Source organism: Gorilla gorilla, chromosome 10 (genome assembly GCF_029281585.2).
Source record: "Gorilla gorilla gorilla isolate KB3781 chromosome 10, NHGRI_mGorGor1-v2.1_pri, whole genome shotgun sequence".
In the NCBI taxonomy this organism is placed as follows: domain Eukaryota; kingdom Metazoa; phylum Chordata; class Mammalia; order Primates; family Hominidae; genus Gorilla; species Gorilla gorilla.
In genome coordinates, this window is record NC_073234.2 from 13,345,771 (window position 1) to 13,365,693 (window position 19,923).

The window sequence follows — 19,923 nt, forward strand, 5'->3', positions numbered from 1 at the left end:
TTGAAATACACAATAACTTGTTATAATTGCCCTACTGTGCTATCAAACACTACAGCTTATTTCTTCTATCTAACTAACTACATTTTTTAACCATTAACAAACCTCCCTTCCTAACCTCCTCCTCCCCACATTTCTCAGCCTCTAGTAACCACCATTCTCCTCTCTACCTCCATGAGATCAACTTTTTAGTTCCCACACATGAGTGAGAACCTGCCATATTTGTCCTTCTGTGCCTGGCTTATTTCACTTTGTATAATGTCCTCCAGTTCCCAAAGGTGGATAACATTCTCAATGTTACCAGGCAGCAGAAAGTGAGGCAATAGGATTAAAATATTACAGCCCACGTCAGACTTTTTTTCACTACATCATATAATCCAATGTCTTCACTTAGAAATGATTTTAAGTTACTCTTCTCTCTGCCATCTTATTCATTTCTTATCTCCATTTTTGCTACTATTCTACACATGTCTTAAGTGCATAGTCAAAACAACCTCTCTACTCATCACAGATCATGTGTTTGATCTCTGAATGTGTTTGCTTCATTAATGTTGAATAAATTCATGAGCTGCGTGTGTTATTTTGTTATCTGAAAGGATTAGCATTAAATAAGTGTCTTCTGTTGCATTGTATTAATTTCATATGTGCTCACCTGAAAAGTTATGAGCTATGTGTGTTATATTGTTATCTGAAAGGATTAGCATTAAATAAGTGTCTTCTGTTGAGTTGTATTAATTTCGTATGTGCTTACCTGAAAAGGTAGAGTAGATTCTCCCGCTTCTGCAATGAGATCAATTTTTGCGTGGCTCCACTGAGATTCGGAGAATATGATTATTTTGCCTTGCTTTTGCAAGTTTCCATCTAGAGACGTTCTTGTAAAAACTGAGAGATTTGAATGTTGAGACAAATGATACCAAAACTGCACCTGTTGAAAACATGTTTTCAATGATATAAATATTCCATTGACCTGTCTCTGGTAGTTTTTCCTATAATTTGAAATATTCCTGACCTCAGGTGATCTGCCTGCCTCGGCCTCCCAAAGTGCTGGGATTACAGGCATGAAACACCATCTCTACTAATAATACAAAATAATTAGCCGGGTGTGGTAGTGCATGCGTGTAATCCCAGCTATTGGGAAGGCTGAGGTAGAAGAATCGCTTGAACCCAGAAGGCGGGGAGGTTGCAGTGAGCTGAGATCACGCCATTGCACTACAGCCTGGGCAACAAGAGCGAGACTCCATCTCAAAAAACAAAACAAAACAAAACAACAACAACAAACAACAACAACAACAACAACAACAACAACAAAATATATATATATATATTCCAAACAACTTCTGTGTTAAATATAATCTTCTCAATTCTCCTTTCCCCCAGATGTGTAACCCAGTCATGGGCAGTACCACTGTTTCCATGGAAGTTTCCAGAATCCTTCTCTCTGGCTTCTTACAAATATGAGAGGTACACGTTGAGACTCAACGTTACAAAATCAAGTATTACTATACAAACTTGATGTTTCAAACAAGAAAAACTTTCCTTAAAAATTATTTTCTTAGGTTAATTTTAAAAACTGTAATTAATACTTTATATCAATTTAGTCTCTGTGGTAGCATTAACAAATAACGGGGAAGCTCACAGGATACTGTTCATCAATAATTGAGCCAAGTAAGACAACATTCTTTGAGGGTAGGGAGGCTTAATCGTTTCACTTCCTATTCACCATCAATAATGACACAATCTAAAGGTTTGATGGCTTAACTACATAGTGAAGAGAATAGAGAGGATTATGCCAGGTGCTGATAGCAGTAGCCCTAACATGAAATTGCGTACTGTTATTGATTCAACCAATATTTACTGACCACTTTCTAAGTACCTGGAGCTGTGTGAGGCAAAAATTAATTCCCTCAATGTTGTCTGGATGATTCATTCTGTAAAATATGCCCACAAAACCTCCATTAAAACAAGTTCAGGTACGCTGCAGTCAAATTTTTTTGCTTCTTCTCATTATCATATAACAGGTCCTAAGGCTGTATGTTTTAAAGAAAAACCCAACATTTAAAGATGAGGTCTCACAAAAGTGGAATACTTCTCTTTAGATTCAGTGACATTTTTTCAAGTTCATTATATTTTAAATTCTTTTTTAAAGATGTTTTCCCATTCATCATTGTGCTTTTATACTGATACATGGACAGATACTAGTGTATATATAGGCAAGCCATGTATTTCACTGTTGGGACCCAATTCCAGTGATGAATGTTGACCAAAAAAAAAGTTTTAAATGCTTTTTTAAAAAAATGTTCATTTTAAAACACCAAGCATCTATTTGGTACACATTTTTATCAATGTCTACTTAATTGTGACCACCTGATTTAAAAATTCTGATTGTTTATTTCATTTCAGATTTTATTACTGTGCTTACCTTAATTCACACCTTGACAGGTGAGTTAGAAACAAAAATAATGGAAATGTTTAATTAAATTCCATGGAAAGAGAGGATTCATGTTTCTCAACTGCGATTACATTTTAGATCCCTGCTGTAAATTTCACTATGTCCCAAGCTTGTAAATATGCAAAACAGAGCTTTAAACCTAGTTGTACAAGAGATGTGCATGTCCCATCAGAATTTTGAGCTGTCAAACTGTCACTCAGTACGTCACCAGTGTGAAGTTATTTTAATAGTGTATTAAGTATAAATGCCAACGGGATCCGTGGTCAATGGGATAAGAGCTCAGAACTTATATTTAATTTACTTTTTTTATAGAATTTGCATTATGCAGACTTAAATTCTTAAGTTATTAAATACCAAGGAATGTCCCATTATCTTTTGAATTTTTGAGGGTGAAATCACTGAACAAAAGTTATTGATACAGCCCACAAATTTTTTTAATTCATTGTTTTTCCTTTTTACTTTTATTTTAGGTTCGGGGTACATGTGAAGATTTGTTACATAGGCAAACACGTGTCACGGAGACTTGTATAGATTATTTCGTCACCCAGGTACTAAGCATTGTACCCAATAGTTATCTTTTCTGCTCCTCTCCCTCCTCCACCCTCCCCCCTAAAGTAGACCCCCGTGTCTGTTGTTTCCTTCTTTGTGTTCATTGTTTTTATTATTTAGCTCCCAACTTGTAAGTGAGAACATGCGGTATTTGGTTTCCTTTTCCTGTGTTAGTTTGCTAAGGATAACGGCCTCCAGCTCCATCCATGTTCCCACAAAAGACATGATCTTGTTCTTTTTTTATGGCTGCATATTCCGCAGTACATATGTACCACCCTTTCTTTAACCAATCTGTCATTGATGGGCATCTAGGTTGATTCCATATCCTTGCTATTGTAAATAGCGCTGCAATGACCATTCACATACATGTGAATGTATCTTTATGATAGAATGATGTCTTTTTTTTTTTTTTTTTTGTTAGACAGGGTTTCACTCCAGTTGTTCAGGCTGGAGTGCAGTGACATGATCACGGCTCACTGCAGCCTCAAACTCCTGAGCTCAGGTAATTCTCCCACCTCAGCCTTCTCAGTAATTAGGACTACAGGCTTGCACCACCACACCCAGCTAATTTTTTTAAAAATTTTTAGTAGAGATGAGGGTTTCACCATGTTACCCAGACTGGTCTTAAACTCCTGGACTCAAGCACTCCACCCACCTCAGCTGCCCAAAGTACTGGGATTACAGGCGTGAGCCACTGCACCTGACCTACAGTAGAAAAATTTCTAGTACTGTAGGCATATGTACCCAGTAATGGGATTGCTGGGTGGAATAGTAGCTCTGCTTTTAGCTCTTTGCGGAGTTGCCATACTGCTTTCTGCAATGGTTGAACTAATCTACACTCCTATCAACAGTGTATAAGCATACTTTTTTCTCCACAACCTTGCCGGCATGTTATTTTTTGACATTTTAATAATGGCCATTGTGACTGGTGTGAGATGATATCTCATTGTGGTTTTGATTTGAATTTCTCTAATGATCAATTTTAAGTTATTGATACAAGCTGTGACTTCACATTAGTAGTACTCAAGTATGGAAACTCTGTGCCTCTCAACCTGGTACATGCCGGTAGCAGAACACTAAACCTTAAACTCCAAATCATGAAACGTGTCATAAATTCCTCACAGAATTTATTACAGTAATTTGTATTTTCTAAGTATTCAGTTAATTGCATTAAAAAAAGAAGAAAGAAATGAGAAGACTGTCAGTAAATGCTTATAAACATTCAGAAATATATATAGAGAAAGTAACAGAGAGAGAGAGAGAGGAAAGAGAGGAAGAAAGATAATCTATTCTATGTCAAAAAAATGTATAAGGCATTACAGGTCCTTAGGGACCTTTGAGTCTTTTGGAGGAAGAGTGGCAAAAGAAAATGAACATTTAATTATAATGAGCATAACTAAAAAATTGTGAAAATAGTGTGGCTGTTAAATTTAAATTAATTAAAATTAAACAAAGTGAAAAATTCATTTTCTCAGTTATGGTTTTGTTTTTGTTGTTTTTGTTGTTGTTGTTGTTGTTCTTGAGACAGAGTTTCACTCTGTTGCCCAGGTTGGAGTGCAGTGGCGTGATCACGGCTCACTGCAGCCTCCACTTCCTGGGTTCAAGTGATTCTCCTGCCTCAGCCTCCAGAGTAGCTGGGACTACAGGCACGTGCCACCACACCCAGCTAATTTTTGTATTTTTAGTAGCGATGGGGTTTTACCATGTTGGCCAGGATGATCTCGATCTCCTGACCTTGTGATCTGCCTGCCTCAGCCTCCCAAAGTGCTGGGATTACAGGCCAGAGCCACTGTGCCCGGCCTCTCAGTTGTTTTAAATGCTCAATAGCTCTATGTAGCTAGTAGCTACTATACTTAACATAGGGAACATTGTCCATCATCCCAGAATGTTGCATGAAACAGGTCTGCAAAGCATGTAAGTGAAAATTACACCAAACATTCAAATTTTATTTACTACTTGATCATTTTTAAAGGAAATTTTCTTGATGCATGCCTGCTTCATTCAAAACAAGTTAAGTAAAATGTTAATAAAAAGGGCTTGCTTTTATTTTTATTGGGTCTCCACTAAGGCAGATTTTATATATAGTATGACTATTCAAGACTTTGAATCACTGCATTCAAGAGAATTTCATGTGGTTAAAAAAGTTTCCAACAAACAGTTCTTTCTGAATATTGAAGATAAAAATGGAAGCTCCAATTATTTCATTTTTAATTGTATCCTTATGATTTTAAATTATTTCTATTTTTAAAAAATATATATGTATACATTAAATCATATATTTTACTACCAAAGGAAAGAACATCTGGTGATTTACACCAGTTACTGCATATGGATGAGTACCTAAGCTGGAGAGGGGGTGATAGTCTTAGTTCCATTGGCTCTCGTGTCTGTACAGTGCCTCTGGGACCTTGGGCTCTCTGATACTTCAGTCTGGGACACCCAAGATCATGATTCAGAGGTTCAAAATGAATTCTTCCTTATTTTTCTGTTTTCTTTCTTTCTTTTTTTTTTTTTAATTTTGATCATCTCCTGTTGAAACCCTCCTCTTCAAATTTTCTGCCAATTTTCTCAACTTCCCTATGGACTTTGTTCTAATTCCTTCTCAATCTCAGAGCTCCTTGGTCAGATCTTCATGGCCATTCTCGATTTTACTCCAAACCCTCAGCCACCTCTGCCTTCTCTGCTTCACATCAGACCCTTTATGCCTTCCTCAGTCTGCTTATTGCCACACTTGCTGCACCTTTATAAGATCTAGAATACGAAGATACAGAAGGACAAGAATAGCCAAAAAAGCAAAATAAATAAATGGGAGAAAAGAAAAAAAAAACAAGCTAAGATATCTATAGCTCCTCAAAATTCAGCTGGCAATAAGTATATATTGAAAGAGGGGATCATTCATCACATGCATAAACACACAGACACACACACACATCCCTCACCATTACCATAGTGATTTTTATGGCTCCTAGTCAGTTATGCTTTTTCCTGGGCATTCTTTTCCTGTACAAGCTTATGTTGAGGTTTAGAATCTTCAATAAAACAGAATCTGTTTTTCCCGTTTAAATGATTAATCTTTATGTGCTTTGATATACAGATTGGAGAGAGCACCTGCTCGCCCTTTCCTCTGTAGACTGTTGCTTCCTCTAGAATTCATCAGCTATTCTAACATTGATCTTTGGATTAAACACAATGACCAGGGAATAGAGCACAACTGCACCATTGCAGGACATGATCCAAAATTACTTTTTTTCTAAATTGTTCTTTGACTCCAGTTCATTGTCCTACTTTGGGGACATTGTAAGACATGGCCTTTTAAAACTCTTTGAGAGAGATTTGTAGAGTGTTATTATTATACTGGACTCACCCTCTTGTAGTTTGCAGCATTTTACACTGAATTGCTGTCAGTATCCCCCACTAAACAACATTTTGTTAGAGCAAGCATGTGTTTAGGTTGTTGTCATTATATTCCCTGCATCGAGGACTGTGATCAACACACAATAGATAAGCAATATATATGTGTTGAATCGTAGGTATAATGTTTACTTTGGTAATATAGCAAACACTCGGGAGAAGTCTCAGAAGAACTATTTTCAGTTTTGTTTATTTCTCTTTACTTCCTTGAATCTGAACCACATGTGGCCCTCTCTGCATTGGCAGACTCAAATGTGGAGGCTGGCCCTCATAAACTTTACTTTGGGATCCAACCTATCTCTGGTTTCAACTACCTTTGTCCTGACTTTCTCATTCATATTTGTAAAACAATCTATGAATTATCTTTTACTGAAGGAATATTAATGTACTTGCAAAACAAGTTGGAGAATTAAAAACAAAAGAAAGATCAATAGATGAACATACAAACTAACTTTGAAAGCAAAAGCTTCATATTATCCATCTTCCTGTATTTAATTGTGAAGTCCTAAAAGTAAGAGATTATGTTACTTACACAGTAACTCAAATATGAAAACTCAGAAAATATTAGTACCCACATTAATCCCCTTCATACTTTACATTTCCTAGTTAATTGTAAACAGTAACAGCATTTCAACAGCAGTAAGATAGAATAGCTTTGGGCTTCCTCGTGTTCTGTTTGTCCTATCTTGTATTTCAAAGAAAAATGCCAATTTTCCACTAGTGGCTGAAAGGACTTTTGAAGCATAAATTAAAGTCCGCATCTTGAACAATGATTAGCTGCAAGAACAATTGTCCATGCTGATGGCATGTGTTGGCCACATATGAAGTACAAGGTAATCCATGCAAAATGACCCTAAAATCGTGCTGTTAGAAATGGCAACTCATGAGAAAGCTCAACTTGCTTTAAATTCCTTTCAAAAAAAGAAAAAGTTCTTAACTGTATTAGTCCGCTAGGATTATGTAGGAAAAAAAAAACATATAATTTCAGAAAATGAAGGCTTTAATCATATCAAAGTACCCCACACTGGTTATCTCACTGCTTGACTCTACTACCTTATAATGAAGAACATTGGTTCCATGAAAGCACTATTATTAATACGTTCCAATTCAGAGGATTGGCTAGATTTTCCAGTTACCCAAGAAGGTAAGAATTTGTTTTGTTTGCTTATTCTGTAACTTTTATGTAAGAAAATATCGACCGGGTGCGGTGGCTCACACCTGTAATCCCAGCACTTTGGGAGGCCAAGGCGGGTGAATCACGAGGTCAGGAGATCGAGACCATCCTGGCTAACATGGTGAAACCCCGACTGTACTAAAAATACAAAAAATTAGCCAGGAGTGGTGGTGGGCACCTGTAGTCCCAGCTACTCAGGAGGCTGAGGCAGGAGCTTGCAGTGAGCCCAGATTGCGCCACTGCACTCCAGCCTGGGCGACAGAGTGAGACTCTGTCTCAGGAAAAAAAAAAAAAAAAAAAAAAAGAAGAAAGAAAGAAAAAGAAAATATCACATATTGCCACAAACTTATTAAAAAATTCATATTATAGTCTTAGAAAAATCCTGAGAACCTTAGCTATGTGTATCTCAGACTATCAATAACATTCTCCTACAGTCTACTCCTACTTCCTAAACTGGAAAGCATTACAAGGTAACTCAAATATCCTTCCTGCTAACTCAAAGACTCCTAAAATTCAAGCACATAGAGAAAAGCGTGAAAAACAAATATCTATTCTGGCAGTCTGCAGTGGCGCCTTGAAACAGTCTCAGTTTTTCAAAAACCAAGGCAAACCATTAAGTCAGTATCCATAGCCTTTAGAGATCGAAGCCTTGGTTTTGAGATAAACTACCAAGCACCCAAAATGTCCATGACAGCATTTTCACTGAGACCCCACCTAAATAACACCCCAACCCCAACTAAGTTACCAATTTAAGCAAAAATTAAGTGTCCTCAAGTGGAAACAATGATAAACTGAAACTCAATCCCAGTGACCACAAATCAATGGCTATCGGGAAGCATACAATGATGGGAAAGGTAGATTACATTTTAAAATCATATACATGCATATGATTTCTCAGTGACTCTAGGTGAGTCATAGGAATTTCTAATACACTCTTAAGATCTTCAAATTTCTGTAAAGCAGGCAGAATTAACACATCATATTCCTTTACATTCAATTTTTTCTATATATCTAACATTTGTGATCTCATCACTTTAATGTATGACCTTGAATTAAATCTAAGTTAGCTTGTACTTTCAAAGAAGAAGTGCTTCTGGAGTTTCTCCTCAAAAAAAAAAAACACTCTATATCTATCTTTCTCTTTTTCTGTCTATATTATAGGATTTAATTAAAATAAAGAGGTGGGAATGGGTAAAAGGCATTTGGATAAAATGGAAATGGAGACCAGGCATTTGCTTTAATTCTTATTCTCACAAAGAAATGGGGAAAAAAAAAACAAAAGAAAGGAAAAGAAAGTATCTTTAGGACTTTAAAAGAAAGTATCTATGGACACCACTATTAAGAACTCAGGGCACTCCCACTTAGACTTATACAAAACTGAAAGTATAATTAGGTTTATACCTCGGAATAATATGTCATTTATCACCAGGAATGCCCAAGTAAACTGCTCTAACACTACACTTACAGGCAATGAATTTACTGTGTGGCACTATTGATCTCTTCATTATTTTCTGATAAGTAAAGACGAAAAAATTAGCTGAAATCCTAAGGGCCGAGAGGCATGTTGGAGCTCTCAAAAGGACTGAAAATAAGACAAGCTGAATACAGACCTCTGATTTAGGTGTTACTTTTATGGAAAGCAAAGGAATTATGTTTACTGAATTAACATTATATTTGGTACATATATACCAATGTTTGGTACAAACATTGTTTACCTACTATGTACCAAATATTTTGCCAGGTGCTTTATTTAATCACATTTTAATCCTTGACATTATTCCATATAATCGTGTATGCTTCCAATGTAAACTCTGACATTTAATCCATACAATCATGTATGTTTCTGGTGTAGACACTGAGTCTCAAAAGGAATATACAATTTATCTGAGCCACAGTTAGAAAGTGGCAAAAGAGACTTGAACCAAGTCTAACTAGTCCATCCTCTCTAATATGCTGCTGAAATAAAATGGGTATTTCACTCCTTAGTTTGTGTTTGCCTGGCACCAGAGGACTCATTTAAAAAACTCAAATTTCAGTAAATATAATCATTTCCATTTGTCTTTCTTTCAACAAACACTTATTTAACTGACTTTATTTTTCTCAATGTACATTGTTGGCCAAAAATTTTGGCAACACGTATCCGCAGCTTTAGATTATTGAAATGGCTGTGTGAAAAGAATATAAAATAACAGAAAGCTTTAATAGCCCTCAAAAGAATGGTGCCAGTTATGTGTTACAAATGGTCTTCTAGAAGGACATAGCATTTTGTGTTGAAATAGCGCATGTAAATCTCTTAATTCATTATTAAAGTGCTAGTAAAACATGGCGGGCATTTACTAGCAGAGTAACCCAAGCTCAGCGATTTACAACCACAGAATGGCCAGTGGAAATTCAGAACAGTTGATTACCTGACATGGGGTAGAGGCAGTGAGCAATTTTGTAAGAACAGGACTTCCAAGCTTGGCCACCCCGGGGGAGCGCTGTGCCTCCAAATAAATAAACGATCCTGCAAAAACAAAGGGAAAGTCATACGGATGCAAGTTCTCTTACACACTTAGCTGTTCTTTGCTCCACAATCTTATCCTTGCACATGCTAAACTATCAATTAGATAAAGAAAAGTACATTTTTTACATATTTACTATTATGGTTTGTAGATAACAAATAGCATTTATACCGGTATAACATTAAATACCTAAAATAACATTTAATCAATTAAAACAAGCTCTTGATCCAAATCACATAAACAAACATTTCTGTTGGCTTCATTTATGTCATAGAGTTTGACATCAAATTAAATGAAGCTTCTAAGCTGACAATTAGATATTCAACACACCCTTATGAAATACCCACAAGAGCTTTATTTTTTAGTTTCTTCACAAAGTACCGAAGGATATGAGCTTATGGAATGAATTTTAGTTTCTCCCGGGTCTTACGTGTTTGACATTGTTGTCTGTGCTAGAGGGGATTAAAGCTTAATTGAAGATCTAATCTGAACATTAACAAAATCACCACTTTTTGATTTTAACTACGACGGATGTGCTCATCGCAAATGTGCAGGGGATAACATCTCTCAGCAGCTTAAAAGATCACAGGTTCAGAGCTGCTGTCTGGGGTAGTTTCATTGAATATTGAAGACTTACAAGGAAGGCTATACCCAACAATGTCAAGGTCTGATACTGCCCTTTGATAATCACAGTGATAGGCAATTTGGAAAACCAACTATTTTCATTGGAAAATACCGTATTCAGAGAGTGATTTTCCTAGATACAAGTCAATGCCGACTGCACACAAAGGAAAGGATTTAGAATTAGAAAGTATTATTTTATAGACTCCATCACATGTTTAACCAAACAACCAAGGATGTGAGTCAGCAGTGTCATCTTTGAGTGGGAAAAATAGAACCCAGTTTATATTGTTTTTAAATCTCAAAACCTACTTGGAAAGATAAAGTTTATTGTCCCCAAATTCCAAATTACAGGTAATGGAAACAGTGCATGCGAACAAGTTCATTAAATTCTCTATGCTTCACCTAAAAAGGAAAAGAATGGGAAAAGTTGATTTTGAAAAATTCTTCCACCTAAAAATGCTCAGGTTTAGGTAAAATTCAAATGAATATTTTTAAAAAGATGATCAAAATTCTAAAAACAAATGAACCGATATTCAAAGACCTTACTCCTCCAGTCATTCAAAAGAATATACACAATTTCAAACAAGCTGGTTAATGAAGGTGAGAACATGTACACATTAAGACGCCAAAATCTAAATGAAGCAAAAGGCCTGAATAAATCGTTTAGACAACAAAAGTAACTGAAAAAGTAATGAAAAGAAAATCTAGAGAGAAACGTATGGTCCCACATCTGAGTTAAATTTAATTTTCTTTTCTTTTTTTTTTTTTTTTCCTGAGACAGGGTCTGGCTCTGTCACCTAGGCTAGAGTGCAGTAGCATGATTGTGGCTCACTGCTGCCTGGAACTCCTGGGTTCAAACAATCCTCCAGCTTCAGCCTCCCACTGGGTGTACAGGAGCACACTACCACATACATTTTAAATTTTTTTGTAGGGGCAGAGTCTCAAACTCCTGGCCTCAAGCAATCCTCCTGCCTTGGGCCTTCAAAGTGCTGGGATTTCAGGCATGAGCCACTGCATCTGGCTCCCTATTTAATTTTTAAAAAACAAATATTTGCAACATTATTAGAGAAACCTCAGATCTTAGAAAAATATGGAGAGCTCCCTGATTCATATTAGGTTGCCAGAATATCTTTAATTTTTAGTAAAATGGATGAAAATAGGACAAAATTTAAAACTCTAGAGAGCAATCTCACTTGTGAGCATAGGAACAAATATTCTAATTAAAATGATGTCGAATAAATTTGAAATTGTTATCCAAAAATAGTGTGTCTTGATTAATCTGAGCCTTCCAAGAATGTAGGTTTGGTCTAATTTAGGAGCTCGGTCTCCATATTCAGTTACAAAAACAAATGAAAGTGTCAAGTCATAGAATCCTATCTAAATGTTGAAAAGACTATGAAAAACCAGTGAACAATTTCAAGTCACAAATCTTAGTAAAATAAAAGGAAATAATTAAATAAAGACTAGTGAACAACCTCAAAATAAATAGCATTCTAAATGGCAAATGATAAACCAATATTAATTAAAATGGGAAATGACATATTTCTGTCACAACTATCAATTAGAGATAATATTAGGCAATATTTATAATCTTAGACTAATATTATCTTAAAGGTCTGGTGAGTGTAGAAGTCAAGGAAATAAAATATCTAGTAGACATTATAGAAAAAGAGAAGTAAATTTCCCATGTTTTACCAATAATATAATTGTAAAAATAGAAAGCCAAAGTATTCCATTTTTTATAATTATAGTATCATTTAGAAAATTTGGTAAGCTAAATGGAAACAGATATATTACACAATTACTTATCTTAGCAGTAAGTTTCCAGATACATAAACAGCAAGAAATGTCCAACTCCTGATAGCAAAATTAATTTTTTTAATGTAGGAATAAAATTTAACAGAAAAGGGACACGATTTATATGAAGAACATTATAAACTTTCTGAAAGACTGCAAACTCTCTGGTTAGATGAAAAGAGATAACATGTTTCTAGATGGAAAGATAATCGAATTAAAATATGAAGTTACTGACCATTGATTTGGAAGCTAAATGCTATCCTATGATAATTTTAACCAAATATTTATAAAGTTGACAATATTGCGTTAAAATTAATATGTGCAGGTAAGGGGTATAGAGAGTCTAGACTCTGACCACAGGCCCAGGGACTTCTAGGAACACGTCCCTTGATTTATCTTCCTATCAGCCTGCTCTAAACAATGAGCCAAGTTAGAGAAATGTGGAATTTACCAGTTTTATTCCTGGTCATGGCAAGGAGTTTACTTCTGGTAATCAGAATTGTTTATTGTAAAACTCTTACACACCCACATACCCCAGAGTGGCTATGTGACCAGCACAATATAAAAATTAAAGGACAGAGTGAATAGTCTCCCTGGGTTAAAGTGTTCACATCTGACTCGACCTCACCTTCTGCAAAACAGGTACCTTGTTAATGCACTGGCCTAGAAGTAACACCTTACATGTCTTAAGAACGTTAGAGGCCAGTCTCTATAACTTTCACAAATGCAAAAGTTATAAACAAGCATTACCATATAGAATAAAGAAATGAATAATAAATAAAATTACTCCAGTTAGGTTTGGTTCAGGAGTGCAAGAGGGGTTTAATATTTAAAAAATCAATTTACCTTATAGACAAAAAAGATAATCTGACAATCATATCATAATAGATGCTGAAAAATACTGAAAACTTTTAACATACACTCAATTTCTTAATTTTTTTAAAAAGCACACTCTTGAATAGAAGGGAACATTTTTATCTGATAAAGAATACAATTTTTCAGTAAGCATGGCACTTAAGGTTCAACTATTGACAGCTTTTCCTCTGAGAGAGAAATAAGACAAGTCTAGCAGCTACCACCAGTTCTATTCAACACATTCTAGAAATTCTGTCCAGTACATAAAACAACAAAAGGAAGATAGAACTGTTAATATTTAGAAAAAAGGAAATAAAATTGCCATTATTTGCAGACAAAATAATTGTGATCCTAGAAAATAAAATATATATGTATAAGTTCCTAGCTATGATAAATAAAATTAGCAAGGCCACTGGATACAAGGTCAATATTTTCTATAAAAATACACTTCTATATGTCAGCAATAATCAAAATCAGAAGTTCTTTAAAAGTAACACAAAAACCTAGGAAAATACTAGCAAAAGATTTTCAAAATCTCTACCCCGAAAGCTGTAAAATATTACTTAGTAAAATTAAAGAACCCAAATAAATTGAGACATTGGAAACATTTGAAAAAAATATTTTTCAGTGAAATGCAAATAAATATTACATATGAGAAATCATTGTACACCCATTAATTGGAAATTTTTATAGAGAATTATAATGCCTCTTGCTGGTAGGAAAATAGGAAAAAGTAGTCCCATTTTGTCACTAAAAATTGAAGTACTAAAGTTTTAGGGTAAATGAATCTATAAATGTTTATTGAAAATATAAATACATATCTTGCTTAAAAAATATAGAAGTCTCACTCCTAGTTATTATCTATTGCATAAAATCGAAAGTATCCTACAGGAGGAAATGTGTACAAGAATAAATTTGAAACATCGTCATGATATTGATGTCACTGGATAGGGGAATAGCTAGATACATTATGGTATATCCAAATCAAATAAATTTAGCTAAATAAACAAACATGAATCCAGTATCACAGACTGGATTTTATCTTCTGTCTTAAATGAGCAAAAGAAAAATATTAGAAAAAAAGCATATTTAGCATGGACTGTCAAATATAGGACAATGGGAATGTAAGATAGTGATAGATCACAGGATAGTGATCTCTGAGAGAGGGGAAACAAATGAGTTAAGTCCTGTAATTCCCACAGCTTACTGCCTAGACAGAGTTTCCAGGTGCCTGTGCAGAGGGGAAACACAGGAGTGTGGTAGTCTCCTCAAGTTGAAACAGATAGAGTCGGTGCTTTGGGGAGACCCACATGGGTAGAATTCATAAGACAGAGTGCCAGCTGCCCCTTTCAGGTACTGGAGCTTTGAAAAGACAGCAAGCTCCCGAGATCTGCAGACAGTCCTCCCTAAATTGCCATGTAAGGACCGATCATGTGCATGGATTGGAGAAAACTACCTGAGTCTGGGGGTAAAAACACCTGAAATGAATAGCTGGAACATTTCCCGAAGGTCACAGAAAGTCAGGAATGGTAGAGTTCTCTCACCAACCAGAGTGCAAAAAAACAAAAACAAAAACAAAAACAAAAACAAAAACAGACATAGGCATTGGATAGAGAACTCAAACCAAATAAACACTTATGTCCAGACAAAAACACGTATGCAAATTTAATGGTGTTTTTACTCATATTTGACAATATTTGGAAACAATCTAAGTGTCCTTCAGCTGGTTAGTGGATAAATGAAGTGTGGCTCATCCACACAATGGACCCAACTATTCAGCAGTGAAAAAGGAAGGAATTGTGGCTGAAGCCAGCGACATGGATGAGTCTCAAGTCCTTTATGCTAATTGAAAGAAGGCAGAATCAAAATGCTACATATGATATGATTCCATTTTCAAGACATTCTGGAACAGGCATACACTAGGGCTAGAAATCAGATCATTGGTGTCAGTGGTGGGAGGTGGGAGAATTATTGAGTACATAATGGCACAGAACAATGTGTTGGGCAGGAATAGAATTGTTTTATATCTTCATTTTTGTGATGGTTACACAATTGTGTATGTATGTCAGAACTCAGTGAACTGTACACTAAAATGGTTGAATTTTACATTTAACCAATACTTTATCACAAAAAATGAAAAAAATAGATAGTATTTGATGACTTGGAGCAACTGCCATAAGCTATCTTTAGTAAGAAGATAGGGACAATAGTTACAAGATAATATATTTCTTAAAAAACAAACAATCACAGAAACACATATAATTTTGAATATGTATGTATCTACTATATATATATCTGTGTGTGACTATATGAGCATAGATAAAAGTGGAACATAATTAACATGAGTTGCCTATTTCGATGGAAATTTAACAGAGTAGGAATAGGAAGGTAGAAACGAAGCAAAAAAGGCAGGAAGGAAATTCGAGGCTTAATTACACACATACACACAAAAACTACATAATATCAACATATCCAGCCTGGTCAACACGGTGAAACCTCTGGCTCTACTAAAAATACAAAAACAAAAAACCAGCTGGGCGTGGTGGTGTGCACCTGTAGTCCCGGCTACTTGGGAGGAAAAGGCAGGAGAATTGCTTGAACCTGGGAGGTGGAGTTTGCAGTGAGCATGGATCACACCACTGCACTCCAGCCTGAGCAACTAAGTGAGACTCTGTCTCAGCTAGTTAGATGGATAGATAGATAGATAGATAGATAGATAGATAGATAGATAGATAGACAGATAGACAGATTTAAAAGCTGCAATCTATATGTTTAAGGCTGTAAGAGCAAAATGAACTAGAACTCCACTTTCTTAGATATCGGAACTATTAGGCTGCCTCTGACTCTACCAGAAATTTCCATTTCACTTTCCTTTCCCTTCCTGGTCCTTTTTCATTTTTTTTTAATTCTCCTCCTCACTTGCAATTTAAAACCACTACTGATTCTCTTTAAGGTTTGATCATGGCAATCATGGGTAAAGAGATGTTGACCCCGTGATCCAGATATATATATATATATTTTTTTTAATTGGCCCTTTCTAAAATGAGAAAGACTGCGTTTTTGTCCCTCACACTCTGGGTGAGACCAGCTGCCCCTAGTTTTATCAGTCATATTGTTATCTTTCACTATTCTTCAACTCACCGGAAAAGAATGGGTCTTTCAACATCTAACACAGGGGCTCTATTAGAATCTTTTTAATGCAAATCATAGTTATGTAGTAATTATAAGATGGCAAAAGACTAAAGGTGAATTACAAACATATTTTCTAATTGTCTTATCTGGTGTTTTTCCTAGTCTTATTAGAATGGACAACAAATATCTATTAATGTTTATGGAGCTCTTACTACATGGAAAAACCTTCACAGGTGTTACTTCATTTAATCCTCATGACAACTCCACAGGGAAGCTACTTTTCTTTTCTCTATTTTCTATCTAATAAAACTGAAGCACCCTAATATTTAGACATGGGTGCAGTGTCAACATCGTGTCGGAACCCTGGGCAGCCCGTGCTCTTCCCTAACTGCTTATGGTATGCTCACATCAGACCACCATGACACACTGCCCGCACAGCTTCCCTTTGAGAATCACTGCCTTGGCTTAGGCCTTCATCATCTCTCACTGATATTTCTTCAGCACATCCATGTTTTTTTGACTCCAGCCTTCCACCCTCTCCATTCTCCTCATCTCAGACAGAACAGCCCTTTAGAGCAAATTTGATTGGTCACATGCTTTAACATGACTACCTGGGTCACCATCATCCTGCAGACACATTTCCAATTCCTCAGCACTCTCTAGAGTCCCCTTCCTTCCTCTCCTGTTTCATCAGTTCTCTTCTCCCTGTCCAATCACACACGTCTTTCATCCCTAACTACTCCCATCTTTCTGCCCTCTTTGGGGATTCTTCCCTCCAATTAGGACATGATCCCTCCCACCTCTCTTTGGTTCCGTCTTCTCTCAGTAATTCCTTACTTCTGGCTTCCTGACTACTTTTCATTTCCCTTCAGTGCTCAGTTCAGGAGTCATCTCCTTCAACAAGTCATCTCGAATCCATCTGAATCACCTTCCATCCCTCTTAAAGCATCCTTCATAACCGATTGCAATTCCTTGCTTATCTACTTAAGCTACCAGACTGAGACCACCTCAAAGGCAGGGATCGTGGCATCCATCTTTGTGCATCCAGGTATCATCTATGCTATGTATTTAATAATTGGCTTGAACAGAGAAAAAGAAGTAAAATATTATATGAGTTTAGAGAAAATGTGTTGTTAATACATAGTTCCAATGATTTTAAACTTTTCTATTTTAAACTTTAAACTTAACTTTGTCTGCTACAAAATGTTAAAGAAATGAGTCATGGCACAAAAGCAAAAATTAAGAACTTACCACACTGTTAAACAATTAACTAGGTTTATGGTTGTAGCCAACAGATGGATGGTTGAATTTTCCCACCCCATCCCCTAGCACCCTCACCCACTACCACCAACCCCAATTTCCAATGGCTGTAATTAAAAATATGATCAATACTTATTTTTGGTATAATTCTTTGGAAGTCTGAAAGAAGAAACAAATAGGATAATGTTCAATGAGGTTGAAAGATGATCTATAGTATAAGTACAGTTGTGCTATTGTAAGGTTTGCCAGGTGTGGTGGCTCCCTCTTGTAATCCCAGCACTTTTGGGAGGCTGAGGTGAGAGGATTGCTTGAGGCCAGGAGTTTGAGATCAACCTGGGCAACATGGCGAGACACTCTTTACTTAAAACATATACATTTAAAAAGTAAAGTTAACACAATGCTAACGTATATGGGGAATGACATCCGATGATAAATGTGAACAAAACAAAAGAGAAAAGAGAACAAACCCTTTCTGTTTTATTGGAGTTTCACAGACACTTATTGGAATACCACAGGTAGTTATGGTTCCTCTATTTTAAGATGATATGTAAACACTGGAATGATGGTTAAAAATATATATGTGGAAGAATAAGACTGTTTATTATAAAGAAGCCTGAAGACTGATTAAATTGCATTCAAGTATTTGTAAATTTATTTCACAGATAGTGCTAAATCTCTGTTCTCAGTTCCCAGAAACAAGATTAGACTATTTTTCTTCCTGTTTTGAAAAAATTGGATTGCTCTAAAAAGAAGGCAAGCCTACTGTACTTGATTCTGGGCAACTTGAGAAAATGATCAGAAAACTTTTCCACCTCTTTATGCCTTTAACCCAACTTATAAAAATTGCAACAACAAACATGTTGGTGATTAAAACAATGCTCCTTTCAGGGAACTCAATTACCCGCCAATTATTAACTTGGTCAGGAGGTTTTAAAGCAAGACAAACCAGAGTTCCATGTATACAGTCTACAGAATAGAAATGAAAATACACAGTATCATCATTCCACAACATGCAAGAAAGAAAACTATTTTTTTTTTTAAAGAGGAAAATGTCCTACCATGATTTGTTTGCTGTGTGATCAGCTGCAGGAAAGTGGTGCTCTCCATTATTCAATCGTTTCATCAGCTTCCAGTGTGAATCTTCTGTGAGAAACGGCTCCCAACCGCAGAAACCCGACTCAAAGTCACAGGCGAGATGCTTTGCTGTTACACGTAGAAGAGAAAATAGGTGAGGAGAAATGAAGAGCATGCAGGCAAACACTGCTCTACACTAGCTAATCATCTTAGGAGGCCTGCAAAATTATTCTGCTTGGTAGTGAATATTCTCTAATGATCAGAATATCTTTCCTTTATCTAGTCACACACAATATCTCAGGTGCTGTGTGAGGCATGACCCTTCCACATGCTTCCATCTGTAAGTCTGGTACATTTCATTCTGGTTGGCCATCTCCATTTTATTTGATGATGCAAGGTGGAACTCCAAAGCTTTTCAGGGAGTAACTAATTTGCTTGCCCAGTATAAACCTGCTGAGATGGTAGTTTAAATGAAAAAAATCCACTGGGAAGGGGGAAGTTTAAATTAATTCTGGACTCACAAATAACTTGAGGTCAGCATCTCAGTATGCATTTTATTATTCTATCCTAACACTTTCTCAAAAAAAAAATACCTAGCCATTTTGGAATTGCAGGTAAATTAGATATTCGGAACTGAGCTGGTGTTATCTTTTGCCTTTTTTTTTTTTTTAAGGCAGAGTCTCGCTCTGAGGCCCAGGCTGGAGTGCAGTGGTGCAATCTTGACTCACTGCAAGCTCCACCTCCCGGGTTCACGCCATTCTCCTGCCTCAGCCTCCCGAGTAGCTGGGACTACAGGCGCCCACCACAACGCCCGGCTAATTTTTTATATTTTTAGTAGAGATGGGGTTTCACTGTGTTAGCAAGGATGGTCTCGATCTCCTGACCTCGTGATCCACCCGCCTCAGCCTCCCAATATGCTGGGATTACAGGCGTGAGCCACCGCACCCGGCCCAACATTTTTTTTTACATGAAAGACATCTGGAGACAATATCACAGTAAAAATTAATGCATCATACAAGATCCTTGGTTTAAATTTCTTTCATTTGACTATTATACCAACGTCCCCTGTGAAGGTACACAATTCATATTAGCATTTA

The 19,923-nt window shown here is 36.2% G+C and overlaps 1 protein-coding gene across 1 annotated transcript; it reads right to left on the reverse strand.

Annotated features, from left to right (window-relative positions):
• Positions 1 to 700: 700 nt before the first annotated feature.
• LOC129525779 (MAM and LDL-receptor class A domain-containing protein 1-like) lies at positions 701 to 18,949 on the reverse strand. Its single transcript, XM_055357454.1, has 3 exons — positions 18,811 to 18,949; positions 9,989 to 10,086; positions 701 to 922 (listed from the first exon to the last, which is right to left on the reverse strand). The coding sequence occupies exons 1-3, from the start codon at positions 18,857 to 18,859 to the stop codon at positions 701 to 703; spliced, it is 369 nt and encodes a 122-aa protein (XP_055213429.1). The 5' UTR covers positions 18,860 to 18,949.
• Positions 18,950 to 19,923: the final 974 nt, after the last annotated feature.